Here is a 15,426-nt window from a genome sequence, read left to right as displayed (position 1 = left end):
ATATATATATATATATATATATATATATATATATATATATATAATATATATGTAATGTGTGCATGTGCATACATACACATGCACACAGAATGAATACACCCCACATACACTTTTTCTCATGCATGCAAGTACTTTATATTATAAAAATGAAATATATGATGCACTACCATGAATGTTCAATGAGTCTGAATAACATGGAACGAAACAGTCTAACTACTGAGGCACGTGATTTGAGGTGATTAAAGAATGAACAACCATGGGGAAGGAAAACAGGGAAATTTTGTTAGTGTTTAAAGATCACAAGTCTCATTGTAAATGTTAACCTGACAAAGACCAGAGAAAAGGAATAACAAGAAATTATTCTCTATTGAGCTATATCTATCTAAGGAGGGGAGGATTCAATGCTGACAGGATTAAAGTATGTAACAGTTTCTTATACAGAATTTGGAGTTTTTAAAAGAACGATACCAAAATTTGTAACATTTCATGTCTTTTCCAAAAGGATTGGCGACATAAGTGAAATGAAATAAAGTTCAAACCAGTAATTAAATACAAGCTTGTATTATACTTGTCACAGATTAAATAATATCGACTGCTTTTGTCTAAGCACAAAGTCCCAAATTTATAGAAGAGCAATAGATGTGATATTTATGCCAATCTCAAAGGCATAAATAATACATGTGAAGTGATTATGGACTCAATCAAAAGACTAATGTGGATGTTTGTGTGAGCATATGCACATATATGTGTGTGTGTGTGTGTGTGTGTGTGTATGCATATGTATGTATATACATTTTGTATATATATGTAAACATGCTTTTTGACATTCTATTTTATTTACAATAATATTGATTACATCTAGTTTCCAACAAGTATGATGTCTGAAATAGCTAACTGGCATGTGTATGTAAGAAAGTGGAATCACTGAAATCTAAGTTACTTTCTATCATTGTGTAGTTGCTGGAGGAAAAAAAATATTGTAGTTGGGTCAGGATAGGTTTAATTTTTGTTAATAAATAATCTAGAATGATTTTATCTCCATACCTAAATTTCTAGGACTTTTTTTGAAATATTTTTTCTCTCTTTCAATTCAAATACATTTCAAAAGAAAATGAATACTCTGGAATATTGAATAAATATATATTGTTTGAAGTAGTTTTTATGCTACTAATAGTTTTTGAAATTCCGGTATACTGTCCAACATAAACCAGAGGTGATATATGATGAGGTTGTGTTAGTCAGAGTGAAATGTTATAAAGTAAATAATATATGGATAAGGGGTTGATGAATAGAGATTTTTTTTTGAAGGGTATCAAACAATTTTGGGGACAACATAACTTAGTGCTTTAAATTAATTCACCACAGTTGTACTAATTAAAAAGGGAAAAATAAAATGTAGAAAATGAACAGGAATAACAACAACAACGATAACAGTAACAAAATAGAGAAGCAGAGGAAAATAATTTAAGCTAAGAAATGAAAACTGCACACAGACATTGAATATTATGAACCTTGAAAGATAGAGATCAAGAAGAAAAAGAGAAGGGGAGTTTAGAATTTCTTTCTTCTAAAAAAATTGTCTTTTCTTTAAGGTTCGTCAGCATATGGGATACTTTCGGCACGGTTTAGCCATGGTTTACTTGGACATTCATCCGTTTCAGGAGAACTTGGAAGATTATTTTTTTTTAATGGTCCAGAGCGTAATTGAAGAGATGGCAAGCTGGCAACAGAGGGCCGACTGCGTTTGTCATAGCTGTCCAAGTGAGAATCTAAATCCATTTGAAAAGCGTTTACAACACGAATCTGAAAACAAAAGAATAATAACAATAAAAATAATAACAGGAAATTTTATATATATATGTATATATATATATATATATATATATATATATATATATATATATATATATATATATGTATACTTGCCAAGAAAGGAAAAAAAAAGTCAAATAAAAAGAATTAAAAAACAAAATAAAGGATAAAACTGACAGTAATACTGATAAAATTGCTTTATATATTTTTTGTCTTAAATAAAATAACATATAAACACACACACATACATATATATACACACACACACATACATGTATATATATATATATATATATATATATATATATATATATATATATACACACACACACACACACACACATAACAAGCGATAAAGTAAAATTATTGTGATAATCAGAAAAGAAAAAAAACAACAAAACAATATAAAGAATATACATGCATGCAACGTGCAAATGCTAGGCAATGAAGAAGCTGGCCCATGCAATGAACTGATATTTCTGGCTCAAAAAAGTCTTTGACGCCAGCACTGCTGAAGGAGAATTGCTCATCACACTTTGTAGATCCTAAGTTATCACAATAATTGGTGGTTTATGTTGGCACAAGGCCCTACATTTATGGAAGAGGGGAAATGAGTTTGTGTGACATACAATACCTTTTTTTTTCAAAGGCAATGTAAAGTGAAATGGCATTGATAGGGCATCAAAACAGTGTTGTAGACTTGGCTCACAAGGAGCTTACTTCTATTGTATTGGTTAACCACAAGGGACATTAAGTAACCTTGGACAAATGGGTATAAATATATGATGATGATGATGATAATGATGATGAAGGTTAGGTATGACATCCTAGTATTAAAAAGGAGAGAAGATATGCTAAAGTGTGGTGTTGAAGCCTTGTTTTGAAGGTTACAACTGATGTAGACTTTATGTGGAATTGAAGTGGTTTTTATGTGGAATCAAGTTCCTGAAAAGTCATTTCTCGTTGTACTCAGTAATAACAATAATAATGATTTTATAATTACAATTTAATCCTCAGATTAGCAACCTAACAAAAGTTGCTAGAATTGACTTTGAAATTAGTTTGAGAATTCACGTTCATATAAGTTTTCTTTCTTAAAAAGATAACACTTGTAGATTTTATAGGGAGAGAAATAGGAATTTGTCTATATACTAAGGCAGCAAGTGGCATATGATGAAAAAGTAGCTTTAGCTGTAGACTGCAACCAGTTTGTTGAATCAACCCCCACAGAAGAATAATAATATTTTCTTACTTTGGCATGATGTCTCAAATTGGAAAGAAAGATCAATAATTAATGGAATTCAATACAGCATGTGATAATTACTACCAAATTGTGGAGTCAAACAAGAAGGTAAAGCTGATCTCTCGATAGAGCTCATGAACTAAAAAGCCCACAAGTCTAAAAAAAAAATAAACAAAAATAAAACACCTGAATAATGGTAAAACACCTAGTTTAGATGTTTCTTGTTTGTACCAACTCCTCTACCCCTATGGTAATAATAATAGTACGTTGTCAAACCTGTTTTTAAAAAGTAACAAGGGATATATTTTAGAGAACTTTTTCTGACTAGTGATCTAGATTGTTGGAAGACTAAGTTTTCAGAGATAATAGAGAGATAGAGAGAGGGAGAGAAAGGGAGAGAGAGAGAGAGAGGGAGAGAAAGGGAGAGAGAGAGAGAGAGAGAGAGAGAGAGAGAGAGAGAGAGAGAGAGAGAGAGACTCACCTCAGTTCTGATTAATATACATCTGAATTTGATGGATATTTTTAGCTATTAAATATTTGGTGACTTGATTAAAAGAAATATATAACGCAAAGCTTGTAGCAAGATTATCAGTTGACAGCAACTTTACATTATTTGATGGAACATTTCAAGTTAGGATTCCATTTATTCATCCACAACATAAGCAAGCATTAAAACTTCATGTAAATATACTTTAATGTATTGTACAAGTTGGTTACTTTGTTATAGAATATTTCATGAAGATTTATTTACTTTAGCTGCAGTGTATTTGTAGAGCTATGCACTCTCTGGCAAGGCACTGATGGGCTGTACAAAAGCCCATAAAGAGTGAAGGAGAAAAACTAGTTGGTTGTATCTTGCCAAAATACCTGGTGTTTATAAATATATTTCTAATACATAAACCTGCTTCAATCCTTTTTTGATACCAACTTGCCTGAAACTGTCCCTGGTTCTATGATATAAACTTTCTGTTTGTATAATTTTTTAAAAATGTTCTAAAGTTGTAAAGTGATCTAAATTAAAATTCATCAAAATTTCATTTTAATTTATGTTTCAAACACCAGCTTAATAACGAAAAAGTTATTTTATTAAATTCTTTATTATTTTCAAAATTTATTGAAATAAAGATAGTGTATTTCAATAGAAATATGGTAATGAAATGGTTAATGAATTAAGCTATTATATTTTGTATCAAATTTAATAATAAAATAAAAGCAAAGAGATATTTAAATAAAATTCATATCACATATTTTATTCAATCTCACTTCACCAGTTTGTTACATTATGTTATACAAGAGTGTACATAGAATCATACACCATAATTCATAGGATTATTGGTATACCTTCAAATAGCAATACTGGACAATATATAACTTGAGCTGAGTTTTGCAACTGAATGGAAGATCATCATCATCATTTTAACATTCACTTTTCCATACTTGCATGGCTTAGGCAGATTTTCTACAGCTGGATGCCCTTCCTGTTGCCAGCCATCACTCGTTTCTCTTTGACTGGTTCTCATTGAAGATTGGAAACAAATGACACTATTTGTATAATGGTGGCACTCATTTGCAACAATCATGCAGTGTCAAGATGAGGAAGCAATCGTTACAAATGGCTTCTGTTGTTTATAGTAACACACTTCATCTTAAATTATTTACAAAGACTGGGACTAGTCATTTGAAAGATAAATATTTTTTCCCGGGCACACTGCTGATCATTTTAGTTCAGAGGTCAACATTAGCAAGCAAACTTTCATCATAAGACTTACAAATTTGTAAGTTAGTGTCAAATGTCTTGATGTATTTTCTACATTATAATTTATAACTAATGTATTTGCATTTTTGAGAGAAGTCTTTGCTCAGTACAATGTTTGCTTGATCTAATTAATGTTTCAAATATCTTACATTTTGGCAAGAAAAAATCTATTATAAAGATAAATCTTGCAATAAAATTCATAAACTTACAGTTATCTAAATCTATATTAGAGATGTAAACAATTTTTGCACCAAAAATCAACAATATTAGAAATTGGATGGGAAGCTAGAGAGAAAGTGAAAAGAAAAATATAAATTACAAGAAAGAATTAAAATCTCTTAAGTGAAGAATTTTAGGTAGACATTGTTAAACAATTCAAGCAAGATAATTTGACAGTAGAAGTAACCCCAGATTGTAAATGAAAAAAAGAAAGAAAAAAAAAGAAGCAAAAAGGAAGCCCAAAGAATTTCCATTAAACTATAATGAAAATGATAAACCATAGGAATCAGATTAGCATATAGTAAGTGAAATGTGTTCAATAATAAATAGCAGGCAGGTAAGATGATTTTCTTGCCTTTAAGAAATTTCATTCCAAAAGATGAGATAGAAATGTTTAATTTAATAGAATATGAAGTCTCAAGCATTGGAAAAATAAAATATGAAAACTGAAGTTAATTGTAAAGATATAGATTGAAGTAGAGAGAAATTTTTGGAAGTCATTCTTAAGTCTTAAAATTAAGTTTAGAATCAAGATTTCGTCTCAGCACCGAAGAAACTGTAGCAACATGCAATAAGTTTAGATACCATAATATTGTTTATTAAGTTGATTAGATTTTGCTCTTAATGTGGAAACTGTTTTTATATGGAATTTTTTGTATCACTGCAAATATATGTGTGTATGTGTGTGCATATGTTTGTGTATAAGGAAATGATAACTGATATTGAAGATCAGTATCAAGAAGCTGAAGGAAGCTTGATTAAGTGCCATCATCTAACCTATTGTGATGAAGTTGTCTGATGTGAAAAAAGATATGCAAAAGCTAGAACTAGCAGATAAAAATTTTAAATTGTAGTTAGCATCTATGAAGACAGTTCAAAGCAAGAAGATTAAAATATTTTTTGTTACATTTGCAGATAATGAAGACCAATTTAGAAACCTAAAATGATAAAAGAGAAATGGTTATTGATAAAACCACACATGAATTCATCTAAATTAGAAATCCAAAATGTCAATATATTTGTGATGAGAACTGAGAACAGTTTTTTGGAATAATTTAAAATTTGAATAAAGATTGGGAATGTATTGATTTCACCAAGGAATCAATAATTTGGGTTCTTCAAATTGATATTAATCATATAAGACATTATAATCCCTAAAGCTGTTCAAAACAAAAGTATCAATTTTATTTTCTAATTAAAAAGAGAAACAATTATTGGTTTAATAAATATAATTTTACATTATTACCATAAAAATCTAATATCTTTCCTTGGTAGAATAGAAAATAAGAAAGTAAGAGAAAATAAGAATTTGATTTTTAACAGACAAAGCAGAGTGAATTGTAAAGAAGAAAAGTAAAAGTGAGTCAATAACTGGAGAGAGTACTAAAAGCAGATGGGTGTAGGAAATATATATAGCTTTTTCGCAAAACATATTTAAATATCAGATTTTAAAATTTCGTTTTGAGTAAAGAACTTGCAGGGGCAAATATTAAAAACAATTATTTTGCATGAAATGCAACTGTTCCAAAGTTTTCTATAAGAAGGAATGAGAATTCTGAGAATATAAACATTTGCAAATGAAGAATTTGCAGAAAAGTCAGGGCACGAATATTTAAAACTCTTAACCTAACTGTATTATTGAATTTTAGTTTGACAACAAAGAAAATAAAGCTTTAAAATTATTTAGAGAATAGAAATGAATACATATTGAAAATTTGAACACAATTTTAAATACAACACTGATGTTTGGGATGTTGGGATAAATGGCAGACAGGATGAGATAGATGTGCATAGTAAACAATTTGGTGCTTGGGACTGAGAGAATTTCTTGCCAACAATGAAAAGCAGCAGATGTAAGCCTGCAAGTGCTCATTTGTTGACACATTGGATAGAATAATGTTGATCTGAATGGAAGAAAGCAGCGAGAGAGGTTGAATCTGCTCATCAAAGAGCACAGAGGAGGGTTAAAGACAAGTTAGAAAAAAGAGAAGAAAAAATAAAAAAAGAAAAAAGGCAGAAGAAGGATACAATCATGCTACATAGGTAAGTAGGTGGGTAAGTAGAGTCATGTTGTTTGGACAAGGAAAGTTTCACCATTACGACAGAACTGGCTCCACAATGCTTCCAATGTTTGCCGCGGTATTCTCTCTGGTTGCAAATGTCACCTTAGTTCTTGGGAAAAACATGTTGTAAGATATTTTGGCAGATTTCTTTAACTCCAATGTATTCCTGGTTCATATCCAGAGCTCGATGAAATCCATGATGCATGAAGTAAATGAAGCAGTAATGTGTATATAAAATTCACTTTTTTTAACACTTCCTCTTATACAGAACAATTCTCAATGATTTTTTTTTTGTTATTTTATCTTCAAATATACATTTTTTTAAAATATACTTCCAAGTATGGTGGATATAATAAATTGCTATTTTATTGAGACAATTTTGTCAGTGAGGAGTTCTGTAAAATTCTAAAGACTATTTTGTGGAGAAAATAAATATTTTCAAATAATAGCAATAATTTCACAAATAGTTATATTCAATAAAACCAAATCTAATTCTTAAGATGGTTAAAAATTTGAAAAACAGTTTTTGAAAATAGGGTTTGAATGGGAGATTGTCATTAGGGCTCAAGATTTGAAATGATTTAAAAAAACAGAAAACTATTTGTATCAATGTAAATATTTAGCAGCTTTAGACAAAACCTGTCCACCCAGAAATTTGAATACAAAACCCAGGGAACAGTGCAATGCTTATTAATCTTAGTGTTAATGAAATTTAAAAAAAAACACAAAAAACAAAACAAAAGAAAATTAAGTAGTTTTCTACCTCATTGCTATTTATTTATTTTCTCACAAAATAATAAACAAAAATATCTCAATTTTTATTCCAGATCCTTTTGTAAAGTTTTAGAATGTGCACATATATGCATGAGTATAATTCCAAGAGCTTACAAGTTACTTAGAACTAAATTAGTTTAGTTGTATCTAAAATTTGGTAACTTTTAAGAAATAATGTATGTGAAAATATGCCGAAAACAAGGAAATAATTCATTATAAAATGGCAAATATTACCCCAACTAATTTTGACCTTTTAAGAGAATATGAAATAGTTCTTTTTGGAATAGTATCTCTCAAAGCATACATGTAAAGCTATAAACAATAGCATGTAAATATTGAATTGAAAAATTGTTTGGGATAAAAAAAAGTCAAAGGGTAGCCCTTGACTTATTCTTTCCAAAAGGGTTTTCCAACTCAATACTTACCTGTTCTTGTTTATAGCTTTATATGTGTGCTTTGGGAGTTAAAACTTCAAAAGTGGTTCCACCAGAAAGTTATCTTTTAATTTAGGGAACAACAGCTACACATAAAAGAGTTTCTCTGTGGTTACCAAGCTTTAGACTAAAATGTGTGTGTATCTGTGTGTATGTGTCGTCTAAATCTATGTTAATATCAGTAATCACACTGGCAACCACTGATTGTTCAGTAGGGTTTTGCTGCAGACTTTCAGTAGAACCTTTATTTACAGAATTACTGAGTTCAAAGCAATGTTTCACATCAGTGATATCAAATCAGTCCCACTAAAATTTTAATTATTAATGTGGCTTTCAGAAACAAACAATTTGTTTCTGGTTTCCATATCTAATCAAAGGAATTTTAATAATGAATTCAAGTAAATAAAGGAAAATCAAATTGTTTCAATAAAATCACACAAATACGTACACAAACACGTGCATACTTCCCATAACAACATTTATTGAACAGTTTAGTAAATTTCAACAGTAAATATATTGGCTATAACCTGCCCACATATTCTTATCAAGATGAATCTGGACAGTTACAGCTGGCAACTTGTGTTATAACTGGGAGAATATGAATGAGGAGAAATAAAATGGTGTTTAATCAATAAGACAACTGAGTGAATTTTCACAAAGCCCTGTTGTTATTGTATGGGCTTTCAATTTTTTTTTCCCAGAAATATACGCAGCCAGATTAAGTCTCTAAGTTTAGCATCAATGTGGTTTTTATTTCAGGGTGTTTGTATTTACCATTTTACGAGTAAATTACTGAACACTGGTGTTAATAAATTGCATAAATGCAAGATGAAAGTAATAGTAATTAGTAATTCAGGATTAGAAAAAGAAAAGAAAAAATGAAAAATAAATAAAAGCTGTTATTTAAACAACTACAAACAATAACAAAATACTACAGGTCAAACGTTTTTATTCATAAAAACGATAAACAATGCTGAGAACAAAACAGTTGTTGGTACAAAACCTACAGTTAAATTACCAATCAATCTTTAAGAACTGCAGATGACCTAGTCATCTCACCTTTTTCTGCCATTATTTGCCTCATTGTTGATACAGAAGTTTTTAAGTCAATGACTTTGTGTATGGTGATAGAGAGATAGGATAAAGTGCAGCTAGAACATGTAAGCTCAAGTAAACATACATCCAGAGAGCTAGCTGGCATCCTACTGTTAATAATAATAAAATAAAAAAAAAAAGAACTGATCTGAGATAAGAATGAGAGCATACCAAAGATTTGAATTTTTTCCCCGTGACAATAAAATCATAGCAGTCAGTTAATATTGATATGCTCTAAAAACTGCCAGTACATGGAAACTAATAACTGCAAGATTAAAAGTTCTTGCAGAGTAAGCTATTTTAAAGTCATTTTTAATAATATTTTAAAAAGTTATTTACTTTATAATTATCTGTTGATTTAAGATAATGAAACTATTATTTTATTTTAAAGGAATTAATACAATTCATTTTAAGTTTTTTTTTTTTTGCATTTATTAATTTTCTGAAAGGAAATTTTGTAAAATGTGAATCAAACTGTGTGTTTGGTGTTAGTAAATATTTATCGTCACACTAGAAACACAGGAAACCTGCTCAGTATCTAACAGCACAGCCAATACCTGCAGTCATACTTCAAGACGCCCACTAGTTGTGTAAGATTAATCCATTCCAATAATTGAAACACCCAATGATGGTGTCCATAACATATCCCACTACAAAATGGTTTTGTTTCTGTACCTTTTTTTTTTTGCGTTTTTTAAATAGAGATTTTCAAAATTTACATTTGAATAATTACAAAAATGTTTCTTCTAAAATCAATTAATCATTTCTAGTTCCATTTATTTCATTTTAAAGATCATTTTGTACATAAAACTCGAAGTTAAAAAAATTTTTTTTTTTGTTATTTTCCATAATTTTATTTTTTCGTAAATTTTCCACTCAGAGAGGAAAAAATTTGTGTAAAAACTTTTCTCCATTTTTCAACATTTTAAAGGTTAATTTTTAATTTCAACCACACATTTGAGACAATTAGCCTTCGGTTAAAGAAAAATATAAAATGAACAAAGCAGTTGGTGTTTTGTATGAGCAATTGCACACACATACACACAGTTCCTGCACATACATAAAATGAAAGTAGACGGTATAAAGATGATGTAAAAATTACTGAAAATCTTTATACTGTATCGAACATAATGAAAAGTATGGCAGCAATTGTAAACACATCTGCACACATGCTTCTAGCTTCAAGTATGACAGTCAAATAAGAACAAGGTTTTGGTTTATTTTTTTTTTAAATCTTAAAATTCATAATTTAAAACATTTTAAAACTTAAAGGGAAGGGTTTTGATTATAAAAAGGAGTAAACTAATATTGAAAATGTACGTGCCTCAGCCCAACTGATTGGAAGAAATCTGAAAATTTTGGGGTATATATGTAAATAATGTTTTTTTTTTATCCTACTAGATATGCATATTGGCTTGATATCAATATCAACTAAATTATCTTTGTGGGGATGTAGGTTTCAAAGATATACTGCACTCAGTAAATATTTTTTTCATATCTATAGTAAGATTAGTTTTCACAGCAGGAACTGGCACCAGATCAGTAATGTTAGGGGAAAGGTACTTCTACACTGCACAGTTTCAGCAATATAAAGCAAGCTCAGAACCCAAGTTCTAAATGAATAAGGATATCAAAACAATATAAGATGAATAGCAAATGATACAAAATGAAAAAGGGATTTGTGACAGTAAGTAAGTCACACAATATTTCCAACAGCAGCTCTTGCAGTGCCCATTTGTATACTACCACATAATATGATGCAGGGCATAGTCCAAAATAGTGCAGTACATGCTCAAACTGATGTGTCTACGGTCTGGTTGGTGCTAGCAGACGCGTCGATGCGTGGGCTGGCTGGAAATTTGTACCTCATCCTAAGGTTTTCAAGTGATTGGGAACTATAGTTCGAGGACAGGCTATGTCCATCGTAACGCGCATCTAATGCCATGCGGAAAGCATTAACAACACGAATCTGAAAAACAGGAAAGAAACCAAAAACAAAACCAAAACAAAACAAGGGTAGGGTGTTCAAACATATACAAGCACAAGGGAAAACAACATTGCAGCATTCTCTAATAATTAAAACAAAAGGATAAGGTTTCGCAACAACAAAATTTGGACTAATAAACTAGTGCAGTACTAAAAACAAGACTATGTGAACTAATATGACACACATTTGCAAATTTGAATTCTAAGCAATGGTAATTTTAGGTCTCCAAACTGGAAAGGAAAAAAGGCAAGAGCAAGGAAAATGTGAATTAAATAAAAAGTAAAAAACAAAATACATATAATAGCAACATCATCTGGGTAAAAAAAAAAGGATAAAATCTTGGGTTAAACATGAACATAAATACCATGCAGGGAAGAGTACCAGAGGATCATGGAAAGAAAATTGTTGACAAAAACACATCGCCTTCACATGGGATTATCACAACACAGCTGATAAATGTTTCATTAAGAGCAGTGAAGTGGTAGGTTTATGTTAGAGGTGAGTGAAGTGTTTAGTAATAAGTTATTCTACTGTTATATATCAGACTAAAAGTTAGACACTATTCACAGGAGTCCATCCACTGATGGGGAAAAATTGTGAGTAATAATAAGAATAATAAAAAAAAAAAGATACATTTAAAATTGAATTGAACAAAATAATAAAAAAGATAAAGAAAAAAAGAGGAACTTATGAAAGAAAATATAAAAAGGTGCACTGCACCAGAAGCTTGTGTGAATAATCTATTATCCTTTGATCAAAATGATGACACCCCAAAAAAGTCAAATCCAGTTTGACCTTTGGTTTCTGTGGTCCCTTCAACAGTTTTTATTTATTTTTTTATAACAAGTTTCACTTGGTAGCATTTGGAATATGTGGGAGGTGATTGGATCAGTGGCAATATGGAGCGACCAGATCGTTCTATCACCTCAAAGAGATGCTCATTATCAGAGTCTTTCCTTCATTATTAACACCATCATCAGTTATGGTCTGCTAACTGGATCCATTAAGGGGGGAAAAAAAAATTCACACAGAAAAGATTTTCCACTTTTTTCTTTTGTTAACAAATGAAAAACTACTAAATTGAAGTCTCATGGATATTTGTGTTGGCAATGTCAGACTGACTGAAGGTCTTTGTTGGAGACTTTTTGCGGGTTTGGTTAACAGGAGCCAGTATGGGTGAAGGTTGCTTAGCAACCAGAGGAACATTTTCAAATGACTGGCTTTTTGTCTTGAATGGCTGATGATCAAGTGGAGTTATTGGAGTGGAGACAATTTCTGGGGTGTTAAGATACAGGTTTTCTGGTGGACTTGATCGTAAATGGTGGTCATGGTGATAAGCCTCTTCACTTATGGGCCGGGGCCCAGGGTGGCTACGCGAACTACGTATGCTGTGTAAACTGTGGAAACTGTGAATGCTACGTTTTTCCTCAAGGTCTTCCAAAGTACTCTTAAACGCTCGCACTACCCGAAGCTGTCAACAGAAGAAAATTAGTCAGCTATTTAGGTTAACATCTCAATGACAGCAGTAGTAGTAGCAGTAAAAAACTTAACAACTGAGGACTGTTCAAAGTTATCCATTTTTTGATGGACCTTAACTTTTTCCAGATGGCATTTCAAATCAGCCATTAATAAATTGGAATATTATAGTTGGTCAGCATTAAAGAACGATAACTAGAAATAAAAATGAGTTTTTTTTTTTAAATATTATCAAAGGAACAAATAAAAACTACTTCCAAATACTAAAGATTCATCTATGTTTAGTAACTAACAATATCAATACTTTTGCTTAAATGCTTCATTTAAACTTGAAAATATTTAAAAAGTATTTTATATTATTATTATTCAATATAATTACATGTAATACTCACAAAAATTGCTCAAGTAAATTGAAGAAACAAAACGCATCTAAATTTAATTTTAATATTTCAATACCATGGTATTCAATTCCTTATTTTAAAATATGTGGCTTATTCTAAACTTATTTTGAGTAGTAAACATATTGTTTCTCCCAGATTACTGAAATTTTAAGTGAGGTTTAATAAATTTCATATCTTATAATTGCATACTGACAGGAAAATTTTAATTTTACAATAGCTCTACCAAATATTTTTTCCTCTGAGACAAAGTTAATATATTCTGTAGGAATTTTAGCTTCCTTCTATCAAACAAAAGTTGTAACTATTCTGACTATACTTAAAAGTGTCTTCACATACAAGATCTATTTTCTTAAATAATTTAATTACCTACGGTAGTGTGGACTGCAAATTCCACCTAAATTGTGCCAATGAAAACAAAAAAAAAAAAAAAAAAAAAAAAAAAAAAGAGAGAAAAAAAAAAAGAAACAACCACCAAGTTTTCATTAAAGTTTCATCTAATCTGGAGGTGATTTCAACAAGTATAAAATCAAGACAAGCTATTTCAACTGGATAAGAACCACTAGCGACTTAAGCTGCAGATCCACAAAATAGCAGAAACTAGAAAAATTTGCTGATTATAGAACTAAGTCAAAAGGAGTCAAAATGTTCAGTTAAAATTAGAATCAATAATAAAAAAAAGAAAGAAATGGGATGCCAGTTAGATGTTAAATATTATTTTAAGTAAAAAGGAAGGCATACACTCCCAGTGAAGAAAAGATTCAAAGCCAAAATGAACCAGTTGGGAAAATATCAAATTTTTACATTTGATATTATTAAAAGTTGAATATATATATATATATATTTAGTAATTTATTTTATTTTGCATGGGCCAAATTTAAAGAAAATTTAGCAACAAATAACTGGAACTATCTTAGTGTTTATGGAACTTAAATTTTATTTAAAATTCTTCATTAGGGATGTAGTTTTTAAGATAACACTACGTGATATTTAGATTTTTTTTTAAGAATTTCAAGTTAATTTAAATTGTATTCTTCAGTTTTGAAACTAAAAAACAAGTTTTAAGTTGCATACTTTCTGGAATATAAATTACATATCAAAGTTGTGTAATCTAACCTAAAATTTAACGTATATCAATGTAACTAAGAAATATTTGACTCTTTCACAATCTGACTCATATTATTGATCATATGGATCCAACTTCAAAGAAATACACAATTATTTTCCATTAATTTGCTTTCAATCTTGATAGTACATTTTAACTGAGCCTAACTGCACTGTACACTTTAAACTGCAAGAATTAAGGTTCTTCATTATCTCTCGAATTAAACAGCTTATAAAAAACAGCTGTATCCTCCCTTCACTGATTGGTAACAGTAAATCAACCTCACATCAGATATTATTATATTCAAATAATTCACTCACAAACTTATTTTACCTACCAACACACACACACCTTCAAATATGGAATATTATTTTGAAGGAGTATCATTAATTAGAAAATACAATTTGCAGAGAAAGCTTTTACTTAAAAATATTTTCTAAAATGGTTCACTGTTTTGTTTTTTCTTGCTTAGGAGTGTATGTTGAGTTACCAGCTTTCTAACTTTTATGTTAGTTATTTTTTCTCTTGCCTTTGTATAAAACTTCGACTAGAATCTTTTGACAAGAATTACATAGCTGGCTAAGCTATAGGATTTGAAAAAAAACAACAAATAAACCTTTTGTAACATTATTAGGTTTTCCTACTTACACATAGTGGAAAGGAGCAAGATAAAACTGGCACAATAACTATTGGTTTAACAGAAAGATAAGGGAGCTATGAAAATCTACTTTTGATTTGCTCACCACCACTGCAACCATAAGTAGAATGAATAATTCTAGGTGTTGGGACTAGGTTCAACGAAGTTCAAGATGCATATAAATAAATAATCATTTCCTGTTTTGAATTTTGCAAAGATGCTGCAACAGTTTAAAGAATTAGTTCTTGAAGAATTATTAACTAAATCATAACAACACAATATTTTCAACTAGAACTAAATTTACGTCCCTCTTCCCAACACCTCTAATCTTTTCTTCAGGTACATTTCGGGACAATTGCAGCATTGTAAGAGGTCTAAGGAAAAACAATTGAAAAGAATGTTTCCTTTTATAATATATTGTTGATCA

The 15,426-nt window shown here is 30.0% G+C and overlaps 1 protein-coding gene across 17 annotated transcripts in view; it reads right to left on the bottom strand.

The window, feature by feature from the left end:
• Positions 1-76: 76 nt before the first annotated feature.
• Positions 77-15,426, bottom strand: part of LOC106883701 (plasma membrane calcium-transporting ATPase 2) — a 319,550-nt gene continuing 304,200 nt past the window's right edge. For 15 of the 17 annotated variants that reach the window (XM_052971718.1, XM_052971728.1, XM_052971729.1 and 12 more), the window contains one exon: positions 11,222-12,854. In XM_052971718.1, coding sequence (XP_052827678.1) covers positions 12,459-12,854 — 396 coding nt within the window. In that variant the 3' untranslated portion in view covers positions 11,222-12,458. Of the gene's footprint in view, positions 1,804-9,233; positions 12,855-15,426 lie in introns of those variants that run through there. The other 2 variants (XM_052971734.1, XM_052971735.1) reach the window with 2 other exon arrangements.

Source organism: Octopus bimaculoides, chromosome 11 (genome assembly GCF_001194135.2).
Source record: "Octopus bimaculoides isolate UCB-OBI-ISO-001 chromosome 11, ASM119413v2, whole genome shotgun sequence".
Classification (NCBI taxonomy): Eukaryota; Metazoa; Mollusca; class Cephalopoda; order Octopoda; family Octopodidae; genus Octopus; species Octopus bimaculoides.
The sequence above is the reverse complement of the archived record's forward strand: the minus strand, read 5'-3'. Positions and strand labels throughout refer to the sequence as shown.